Below are 12,142 nucleotides of genomic sequence, written 5' to 3'. Positions count from 1 at the left end.
CTCAAGCTATTTCTCAGCTGGGTGTCTGTAAAGTTTCTTATTTATGCTATCAATTTGTCTACATCACTGTGAAGCTGTTTGCATTCAGATCAATTTCATTTTGTTTTCACTGCATGTCCCCCGCTCTGGTCCTAACTCTAGTACCACTTCTCTACTACTTAGTCTCAGGGGTATAACTACCTCTTGGAACAAGGTGTCCATGTAACCTTCCCACTTCCTGAAGTACCGCCATGTCCAAATCTCAAACTTTTCACTCATCAACTCTGAGCCAAAGCTACTGGAGCTGCAGAGTGTTACTGTTGATGTGGACACTTGTGGAACACAATCTAACCTGTGATGCCCAAACAAACTAAGTTCATTCCTTTAATTTAATGTTAGCATTTAAATTTAATTTAAAGTTAGCAGCTGGCTATTTATCCTCATTCTTAATATTTTTATTAGCCACTAAACTAATTTCAGAACAGCAGATTTAATTAAGTGTATGTAGTAGGCTATAACACTGGGAAGGAACATAACAGTAATAAAAAAGGTTCACTTCTTAACACTTTCATTGTTGAGTTGGGTTGAAAGCCTGCTTCCATGCTGAATTTCTTGTTATCTAACGCTGGTTATAAAAATTGCCTCCCATCATAAACACTGGCCGCAGAGCTGTGCTGCTGTCTATCCATATTTATGGACAAAGATCTTTTTACTAACTGCAAGGCTGAGGCACCCAGGCAGCCTATTCTCAGCTCCCCTCTCCACAGGTAGAAAGGCACTTCAAGTTTCTTCCTGAGATTCAGATAGACTTGCATCTCTGCCATTGAGGAGTTTCTCCTCCACATCCTACAGAAATTATCTAGGCCACTGTCATGCTCAGTATTTCTAAGGAAGTGTCACAAGCAGAAATTCAGTAAAGTGGAGGCAGACTTTGAATTCCATTCAACCGTCAGACTACATTCCTGTGCATCAGAAGGAATTTGCTTAACAAAGGTGTGTGTGTGTGTGTGTGTGTGTGTGTGTAATAGATTTCTCAGGGCTGCTGGCAAGGGATTAAACATACTGTAGAACATAGAATAATGTAGTAGTACAGGAACAGGCCCTTCAGCCCACAACCATCTGCCAAACCAAATATATTAGTAATTAAATACCCATCTAAAGTAATCCCTTCAGCCCATGCAATGCCCATATCCCTCCATTCTCTGCACACTCGCATGCCTAAGAACCACTGTTGAGATGCATAATTAGAAGCTTTACAACATTGCTAAATACATCTGCAGTTATTGAATACAGCATTGCTAAATGCTGCCTAGATGAACTACAATGGACAGAATGGCCTTTCTCATCCATAATTGAGATGGATAAGCAGTAACAGTGATATACAGTAGACTGTCAGGCAGCATACAATTTTAGACTGTTTGCCAGGTATGTGGGCAATATTACTGAACTGTACTATCTTATATTGTACTATCTTCTCCAGACAGTGGTACGATATTGCACAGGTGCTGTTGACAGGATTAGGTGTAGCTGAAATCTCCTGACAGAAATTAGCCAGGTTCCCAATATTGGCTTTCCAATAGGACAAATCTCCACATCTACCTCAATCCTAACTAACAACACACATAAAAGTTGCTGGTGAATGCAGCAGGCCAGGCAGCATCTCTAGAAAGAGGTACAGTCAAGGTTTCAGGCCAAGACCCTTGGTCGGGCCTAACTGAAAGAAGTGCTAGTAAGAGATTTGAAAGTGGGAGGGGGAGGGGGAGATCCAAAATGTTAGGAGGGGAAGGGATGGAGCCAAGAGCTGGACAGGTGATTGGCAAAAGGGATATGAGAGGATCATGGGACAGGAGGCCTAGGGAAAAAGAAAAGGGGGAGGGGGGGAAACCCAGAGGATGGGCGAGGGGTATAGTGAGGGGGACAGAGGGAGAAAAAGGAGAGAGAGAAAAAGAATGTGTGTATAAAAATAAATAACGGGTGGGTTACGAGGGGGAGGTGGGGCATTAACGGAAGTTTGAGAAGTCAATGTTCATGCCATCAGGTTGGAGGCTACCCAAACAGAATTTAAGGTGTTGTTCCTCCAACCTGAGTGTGGCTTCATCTTTACAGTAGAGGAGGCCGTGGATAGACATATCAGAGTGGGAATGGGACATGGAATTAAAATGTGTGGCCACTGGGAGATCCTGCTTTCTCTGGCGGACAGAGCATAGGTGTTCAGCAAAGTGGTCTCCCAATCTGCGTCGGGTCTCGCCAATATATAAAAGGCCACATCGGGAGCACCGGACGCAGTATATCACCCCAGTCGACTCACAGGTGAAGTGTTGCCTCACCTGGAAGGACTGTCTGCGGTCCTGAATGGTGGTAAGGGAGGAAGTGTAAGGGCATGTGTAGCACTTGTTCCGCTTACAAGGATAAGTGCCAGGGGGGAGATCAGTGGGGAGGGATGGGGGGGACGAATGAACAAGGGAGTCACGTAGGGAGCGATCCCCATGGAAAGCAGAGAGTGGGGAGAGGGAAAGATGAGCTTAGTGGTGGTATCCCGTTGGAGGTGGAGGAAGTTACGGAGAATCATATGTTGGACCCGGAGGCTGGTGGGGTGGTAGGTGAGGACCAGGGGAACCCTATTCCTAGTGGGGTGGCACAAGGATAGAGTGAGAAGATGTGCGTGAAATGGGAGAGTTGCATTTAAGAGCAGAGTTGATGGTGGAGGAAGCTGCATCTTGTTCCCATTCCAACCTCACTCCTTCCGAACGCTCTGCTCTCCACTCCCTCCGCACTAATCCTAACCTTACTATAAAACCCGCCAATAAGGGGGTTGCTGTTGTAGTCTGGCGTACTGACCTCTACCTTGCCAAGGCACAGTGACACCTCGCGGATACCTCCTCTTATTTATCCTTCGATCATGACCACACTAAGGAGCACCAGGCCATTGTCTCCCACACCATCACTGACTTTATCCGCTCAGGGGATCTCCCATCCACTGCTACCAAACTTATAGTTCCCACACCCCGCACTTCCCGTTTCTACCTCCTACCCAAGATCCACAAACCTGCCTGTCCTGGCCGACCTATTGTCTCAGCTTGCTCCTGCCCCACTGAACTCATTTCTGCATACCTCGACACTGGCCCCCACTGCTTTATTTTCACCGTGGATGTCCAGTCCCTATGTACCTCCATCCCCCATCAGGAAGGTCTTAAAGCTCTCCGACCAGTTCCCCTCTACCACCACTCTGCTGCGTCTAGCGGAATTAGTGCTTACTCTAAATAATTTCTCCTTTGGCTATTCCCATTTCCTCCAAACTAAAGGTGTAGCCATGGGCACCTGTATGGGTCCTAGCTATGCCTGCCTTTTTGTTGGCTTTGTGGAACAATCTATGTTCCAAACCTATCTGTCCCTCACTTTTCCTTCGCTACATCGATGACTGCATTGGCGCTGCTTCCTGCATGCATGCTGAACTCATTGACTTCATTATCTTTGCCTCCAACTTTCACCCTGCCCTCAAGTTTACCTGGTCCATTTCCGACACCTCCCTCCCCTTTCTAGATCTTTCTGTCTCTATCTCTAGAGACAGATTATCTACTGATGTCTACTATAAGCCTACCGACTCTCACAGCTATCTGGACTATTCCTCTTCTCACCCTATCTCTTGCAAAAATGTCATCCCCTTCTCGCAATTCCTCCGTCTCCGCCGTATCTGCTCTCAGGTTGAGGCTTTTCATTCCAGAATGAAGGAGTTGTCCTCCTTTTTTAAAGAAAGGGGCTTCCCTTCCTACACCATCAACTCTGCTCTCAAATGCATCTCCTCCATTTCATGCACATCTGCTCTCACTCCATCCTCCTGCCACCCCACTAGGAATAGGATTCTCCTTGCCCTCACCTACCACCCCACCAGCCTCCGAGTCCAACATATAATTCTCCTTAACTTCCACCACCTCCAACGGGATTCCACCACTAAGCACATCTTTCCCTCCCCCCCACTTCCTGCTTTCCGCAGGGATCGCTCCCTACGCGACTCCCTTGTCCATTCGTCCCCCCCATCCCTCCCCACCGATCTCCCTCCTGGCACTTATCCTTGTAAGCGGAACAAGCGCTACACATGCCCTTACACTCCCTCCCTCACTACCATTCAGGGCCCCAGACAGTCCTTCCAGGTGAGGCGACACTTCACCTGTGAGTAGGCTGGGGTGATATACTGCGTCCGGTGTTCCCGATGTGGCCTTCTATATATTGGCGAGACCTGACGCAGACTGGGAGATCATTTTACTGAACACCTACGCTCTGTCCGCCAGAGAAAGTAGGATCTCCCAGTGGCCACGCAAATTTAATTCCACGTCCCATTCCCACTCTGATATGTCTATCCACGGCCTCCTCTACTGTCAAGGTGAAGCCACACTCAGGTTAGAGGAACAACACCTTATATTCCGTCTGGGTAGCTTCCAACCTGATGGCATGAACATTGATTTCTCAAACTTCCGCTAATGCCCACCTCCCCCTCGTACCCCATCCGTTACTTATTACTTTTCTCTCTCTCCTTTTTCTCCCTCTGTCCCCCTCACTATACCCCTTGTCCATCCTCTGGGTTTTCCCCCTCCCCCTTTTCTTTCTCCCTAGGCCTCCTGTCCCATGATCCTCTCATATCCCTTCTGCTAATCAACTGTCCAGCTCTTGGCTCCATCCCTCCCCCTCCTGTCTTCTCCTACCATTTCGGATCTCCCCCTCCCCCTCCCACTTTCAAATCTCTTACTAGCTCTTCTTTCAGTTAGTCCTGACGAAGGGTTTCGGCCTGAAACGTCGACTGTACCTCTTCCTAGAGATGCTGCCTGGCCTGCTGCGTTCACCAGCAACTGTTATGTATGTTGCTTGAAATTCCAGCATCTGCCGATTTCCTCGTGTTTGCGTTTTCAATCCTAACTAGTTTGACAGGGATCAATAAGCTGTTGCTCCATCACTTAGTGATGGTTGTCTTACCTCTTTGTTAATTAGTTTGTCCTTTCATTCATAGTTGTAGTTTCTTCTCTCTCCTCTCTCAAAAATTGCCACTTGTGTATCACTCTTACACCTCTATTTTAATTCACAGATTATCCAGTGAACAATACACACACAATGCTGCAGGATCTCAGCAGACCAGGTAGCAACTAGAGAAAAGAGTACAGTTGACGTTTTGGCCCAAAATGTTGACTGTACTCTTTTCCATAGATGCTGCCTGGCCTGCTGAGTTCCTCCAGCATTTGTGCTTATTGCTCAGATTTCCAGTATCTGCGGATTTTCTCTTGTTAGTGATCCAGTGAACAACTTTATCCGAAAGAGAGTGCAGGAACTAAGGTCTGGGGGCATTATTAAGTTCAACAGGAGCACAGGGAACAGGTCAACATGAGCCAGATATTGAAGCACCAGGTTTCTGAAATATCAGATAGTAAATTTTACAGTGTATGGTATTGATATTTATATCACAGCAACTGACTATAAGTGGTTGAGTTGCTGTCTTCTGGAATATATTTTATAATTTGTTAATTTATTTGTGGTAATATTACTTTATGTGTTGTGTGTGAGTTATATGTACTGTTTTGTGTACCTTGATCCAGAGGAATATTGTTTTGTTTTGTGATATACATGTATCCATTTGAATGACAATAAACTTGACCTTGGACATGAATTGATTATTCTGCCTATTTACAATGATTGCATATCATACAAATGTTTACTATGATCACAGAATATCATCATACTAAAATACGGATTAAAAGAAGGGTAACACACACAAAATGCTGGTGGAACTCAACAGTTCAGACAGCATCTATGGAAGAGAGTAAGCAGTTGACATTTCGAGCCAAGACCCTTCATCAGGACCTGTTGAGTTCCTCCAGCATTTTGTGCATGTTACTCTGGATTTCCAGCATCAGCAGAATCTCTTGTTGTTTAAAAAAAAGGGTCCAGGGATATTTTCCTGCTCATGAAAGTTCTTATGCTTTGCCTCAATGAGGAGGTTCTTCTGTACTATTAAAACTATGCAGGAATGTGAGTAAAATTCCAGAAAAGGTAAAAATTGTGAAACGCTACAGTATGTGTGTAATGAACATACATACTGAAGGAATGGCTAATCAGAGCTAACGTAGACACCTTCAGCCCAGATATCAGCTTCATGGCAAAGAATTTCAGTTACTAATTCTCCACAGCAGGGGATGTAATGGAACAAAGTTGGTGTTCTTCTACAAGCTGTATTCTGTCAAAAAGATAAACTAGCTGAAGAGATAGCACAACTGTGAGCATCAACCATCTGTGAAATACAGAATTAATGAATATAACAAACTCAGGCTGCCAAGAGATGAATCTCGTGAGCTATGTTATAAGACCCTATTGGTGCTCTAGACAAAGCCTGACCCTATATAAAAAATGTCATTTGAGAACTGCCAGAGAGCTTTTTCAACAGCTCCAGATTCAATAATTTTGTCCTCTTAAGGCATCCTTGAGCAAAAACCAATTCATTGCACTTACTTTGTCTTGACTTTCTAATCCAGTACCATCTGGCTTGGTTCGAATAACAAATGGTGTGGATAGCCTTGACAGAATCCATTGAAAAGTACAACAAATCTTTGGTGAAGCTATCTCAAAGCAGTCCTGGAATTTCAGAACCTTATGTATGTCACACTTCAGTTGTTTCCTGAGCCCTTCTCCAAGCTGAAGAATTAACATATTTGGATCAAACATCAAATGAAACGGGAAAACTCTGCAAAAAGTGCTTATGCTTATCCTTAGATCAGATGGGGAGTGGGTTAGTCCCTGTGGAACTAAGTTCACATTTGTTGCATCATTATAGACTTTGATAATGAAGGTTAGGCAATTGCTCTGGTTTATGCCATCAGAGGTCAAGGTTTCGGGGACGTTGACCATTTGCTCCACATCAACTTCCATCTGATAGATTTTCAGTGCTGCAGCTTTGATCAGTCCAGGCATTGCAAATCCAACAATTTTCTGTGGATAAAAGTAATGTAGTTTCAAAGTACCGTCAGGGAGTTCCTTGCATAGGAAAGAAGGGGATTCAAACTTATCATGTTTACTTCTTGATATTCTTGCATTCTCCAGCAAAGCATCAAAACCCCCAAAGAATTCCTGTAATGTACTGCCCACTGCCCGAAGGACTCTTTCATTCTCTTCAAAACAGATGCAGAACAACTCTTCACCAAATTTTGCTTGCAATTCTTCAAACTTCAAACCTGGAAAGGACAAAGGGATTAGAGAAAGTCACCATTAAATAATATATTTTTCACTGGGCTGCATCAAATAAATTTATAAGCTACAAAAAAAAACCCGCAGCAAAAATCAGCAAATGTTTACAAAGTACATAGATTTGAAGAAAGAATCCTATGTTTATAAAAGTCAGTATTACAAGATGTGGAAATTATTCAATTTACATCATGCAATGTTGGCATCGATATTCCTGACAGTGATTACATTACAGCTCCTACTGTGGATCTCAATCCAGCAATGTGATTTAGTTAACCTTTATTGAAAGGGGCATGGATTATTAATGTAAGGATGTTCTGCTGTAATAAGTTGAACTCACACTTGGGCTGCTGCGTACAGTTTTGATGTTGTTATCTTGTGGAAGAACATACATTCCTATAGAAAGGTTCATAAGCATAATTCTCTAGATAAGGAGCCTGTCTCACAAGGAGATATTGAAAAGAATGGGACTATGTTCTCTGGTGTTTAGGAGGATAGCAGATAAGCTTATTGAAAGGTGTAATATTCTTAGAGAGTTTGACCAGGGTAGATGGTGAGAAAGATGGTTTCCTGTTTGAGGTTTGTTGTCTCAATTGAGGGGAGCAGCCACTTAAGAGTGGGATGAGGAGAAATTATAAAGAGAACTCATTAACCTAAAGAATAGTAGATGCTCAACTGTTGCGGACATTCAAGACAAAAACAAGTAGGTCCTTGTATGTAAAGGGAATCAATAGAAAAAAGCAACGGACAGAAACTTACTGGCTGTGCAGGTTTAAGGGCCAGTTTCTAATCTTATTGCTTATACTATTATAGTTTTAATCTTTATGCAGTAAAATTCATTAATGTTTGAATTTGTCCACTTCTTCAACCATTAATCTATTGAGCTCTTCCAATGAGATTGCAGATTAAACTAATTATGCTTCTATATTTCCTTTACCCAAATTTATTTGGCATAAATTCATGAAAGACAGATTGGACATATTGTTTCAATCATTTAGATTCGGATTCGGTGACAATTCCATCAATTGAAATGCTATTAAGCCATTGCACTAACCAGTTAAAACAGAATGTATTGGATATACTCAGCTGCTCAGCCAGCATCTGTGGAGACAGAAACAGCTAATGTTTCAAGTTAATGACCTACAGATTGAACGATGACCTCCTGATGAAAGGGCACCAATCTGAAATTTTAACTGTTCCTCACTCTCTGCAAATACCACCCAATTTAGAAACATAGAAAACCTATGGCACAATATAGGCCCTTTGGGCCACAAAGCTGTGCCGAACATGTCCTTACCTGAGAAATTACCGAGGGTTACCCATAGCCCTCTATTTTTCTGAGCTCCATGTACCTGTCCAGGAGTCTTTTAAAAGCCCCTATTGCATCCGCCTCCACCACTGTCGCCAGCAGCCCATTCCACACACTCACCACTCACTGCGTAAAAAAAAACATACCCTGACATCTCCTCTGTACCTACTTCCAAGCACCTTAAAACTGTTCCCTCTTGTGCTAGCAATTCCAGCCCTGGGAAAAAGCCTCTGACTATCCACACAATCAAAGCCTCTCATCATCTTATACACCTCTATCAGGTCACCTCTCATCCTCTGCTGCTCCAAGGAGAAAAGGCCGAGTTCACTCAGCCTATCTCATAAGGCATGTTTCCCAATCCAGGCAACATCCTTGTAAATCTCCTTTGCCCCCCTTCTATGGTTTCCACATCCTTCCTGTAGTGAGGCAACCAGAACTGAGCACAGTAATCCAAGTGGGGTCTGACCAGGTTCCTTTATAGCTGCAACATTACCTTTCGGCTCCTAAACTCAATCCCATGATTGATGAAGGCCAATGCGCCGTGTGTTTTCTTAACTACAGACTCAACCTGCGCAGCTGCTTTGAGTGTCCTATGGACTCGGACCCCAAGATCCCTCTGATCCTCCACACTGCCAAGAGTCTTACCATTATATTCTGTCATCATATTTGTCCTACCAGAATGAACCACCTCACACTTACCTGGGTTGAACTACACCTGTCACTTCTCAGCCAAGTTTTGCATCCTATCAATGTCCCGCTGTAACCTCTGACAGCCCTCCACACTATCCACAACATCCCCAACCTTTGTGTCATCAGCAAATTTACTAACCCATCCTTCCACTTCCTCATCCAGGTCATTTATAAAAATCACGAAGAGTAGGGGTCCCAGAACAGATCCTTGAGGCACACCACTGGTTACCAGCCTCCATGCAGAATATGGCCCATCTACAACCACTCTTTGACTTCTGTGGGCAAGTCAGTTCTGGATCCACAAAGCAATGTCCCCTTGGATCCCATGCCTCCTTACTTTCTCAATAAGCCTGGCATGGGGTACCTTATCAAATGCCTTGCTGAAATCCATATACACTACATCTACTGCTCTTCCTTCATCAATGTGTTTAGTCACATCCTCAAAAAATTCAATCAGGCTGATAGGGCACGGCCTGCCTTTGACAAAGCCATGCTGGCTATTCCTAATCATATTACACCTCTCCAAATGTTCATAAATCCTGCCTCTCAGGATCTTCTCCATCAACTTGCCAACCACTGAAGTAAGACTCACTGGTCTATAATTTCCTGGGCTATCTCTACTCCCTTTCTTGAATAAGGAAACATCATCCACAATCCTCCAGTTCTCCGGAACCTCTCCCATCCCCATTGATGATGCAAAGATTATCACCAGAGGCCCAGCAATCTCCTCCCTCGTTTCCCACAGTAGCCCGGGGTACATCTCATCTGGTCCCGATGACTTATCCAACTTGATGTTTTCCCAAAGCTCCAGCACATCCCCTTCTTAACATCTACATGCTCAAGCTTTTCAGTCCACTGTGAGTCTTCCCTACAATAGCCAAGATCCTATTCTGTATTGAATACTGAAGCAAAGTATTCATTAAGTACCTCTGCTATCTCCCCCGTTTCCATACATACTTTTCCACTGTCACACTTGATTGGTCCTATTCTCTCACGTCTTATCCTCTTGTTCTTCACATACTTATAGAATGCCTTGGGGTTTTCCTTAATCCTGCTTGCCAAGGCCTTCTCATGGCCCCTTCTGGCTCTCCTAATTTCTTTCTCAAGCTCCTTCCTGCCATCTCTATCATTGCCTAGTTTTTTGAACCTTTCTTAAGCTCTTCTTTTCTTCTTGACTAGATTTACAACAGTCTTTATACACCATGGTTCCTGTACCCTACCATTCTTTCCCTGTCTCATTGGAATGTACCTATGCAGAACTCCATGCAAATATCCCCTGAACATTTGCCACATTTCTTCCATACGTTTGCCTGAGAATATCTGTTCCCAATTTATGCTTCCAAGTTTTTGCCTGATAGCCTCATATTTCCCCTTACTCCAATTAAATGCTTTCCTAACTTGTCTGTTCCTATCCCTCTCCAATGCTATGGTAAAGGAGATAGACTTGTGATCACTATCTCCAAAATGGTCTCCCACTGAGAGATTTGACATCTGACCAGGTTCATTTCCCAATACAGCCTCTTCTCTTGTCGGTTTATCTACATATTGTCTCAAGAAACCTTCTTGAACACAGTTAACAAACTCCACCCCATCTAAACCCCTCACTGTAGGGACATGCCAATTGATATTTGGGAAATTCAAATCTCCCGCCACAACAACCCTGTTATTATTACATCTTTCCAGAATCTGTCTCTCTATCTGATCCTTGATGTCCCTGTCACTATTGGGTGGTCTATAAAAAACACCCAGTAGAGTTATTGACCTCTTCCCATTCCTAACTTGCACCCACAGAGACTCAGTAAACAATCCATCCATGTCTTCATCCTTTTCTGCAGCCGTGACACTCTCTCTGATCAACAGAGCCATGCCTCACCTCTTTTGCCTCCCTCCCTGTCCTTTCTGAAACATCTAAAGCCTGGCACTCTAAGTAACCATTCCTGCCCCTGAGCCATCGAAGTCTCTGTAATGCCCACAACATCATAGCTCCAAGTACTGATCCACGCTCTAAGCTCATCCACTTTGTTCATGATACTCCTTGCATTAAAATAGACACATTTCAAACCATCAGTCTGAGCGCGTCCCTTCTCTATCACCTACCTATCCTCCCTCTCGCACTGTCTCCAAGCTTTCTTTATTTGTGAGCCAACCACCTCTTCCTCCGTCTCTTCAGTTTGGTTCCCACCCACCAGCAATTCTAGTTTAAACTCTCCCCAATAGCCTTAGCAAACCTCCCTGCCTGGATATTGGTCCCCCTGGGATTCAAGTGCAAACCGTCCTGTTTGTACAGGTCACTCCTGCCCCAAAAGAGGTCCCAATGATCCAGAAATCTGAACCTACCCCTGGCTCCAATCCCTCAGCCACACATTTATCCTCCACCTCTCTCTATTCCTATACTCACTGTCACGTGGCATAGGCAGTAATTCTGAGATGACTACCTTTGTGGTCCTGCTTCTCAACTTCCTTCCTAATTCCCTGTAGTCTGCTTTCAGGACCTCCTCCCTTTTCCTGCCTATGTCGCTGGTACCAATATGTACCACTGGCTGTTCTGCTTCCCACTTCAGGACATCATGGACACAATCAGAAACATCCTGGACCCCGGCACCTGGGAGACAAACTACCATCCGTGCTTCTTTCCTGCATCCACAGAATCGCCTGTCTGACCCACTAACTATAGAGTTCCCTATCACTGCTGCCATCCTCTTCCTTTCCCTACCCTTCTGAGCCACAGGGACAGACTCTGTGCCAGAGGTGCGGCCACCGTTGCTTCCCCCAGGTAGGCCGCCGCATCCCCCAACAGTACTCAAACAGGGGTACTTATTGTCAAGGGGTACAGCCACACGGGGTACTCTCTAGCATCTGACTCTAGCCCTTTCCTCTCTTGACTGTTACCCACTTATCTGTCTCCCAAGGCCCCAGAGTGACTACCTGACTAAAGCTCCTCTCTAT

The 12,142-nt window shown here is 44.4% G+C and overlaps 1 protein-coding gene across 1 annotated transcript in view; it reads right to left on the bottom strand.

The window, feature by feature from the left end:
- gucy1a2 (guanylate cyclase 1, soluble, alpha 2) overlaps positions 1-12,142 on the bottom strand; it is a 159,147-nt gene that overhangs the window by 88,527 nt on the left and 58,478 nt on the right. Inside the window, exon 5 of the mRNA XM_072264324.1 lies at positions 6,469-7,187. Within this exon, the coding sequence (XP_072120425.1) occupies positions 6,469-7,187 (719 nt within the window). The remainder of the gene's footprint in view (positions 1-6,468; positions 7,188-12,142) is intronic.

Source organism: Mobula birostris, chromosome 7 (genome assembly GCF_030028105.1).
Source record: "Mobula birostris isolate sMobBir1 chromosome 7, sMobBir1.hap1, whole genome shotgun sequence".
Classification (NCBI taxonomy): Eukaryota; Metazoa; Chordata; class Chondrichthyes; order Myliobatiformes; family Myliobatidae; genus Mobula; species Mobula birostris.
The sequence above is the reverse complement of the archived record's forward strand: the minus strand, read 5'-3'. Positions and strand labels throughout refer to the sequence as shown.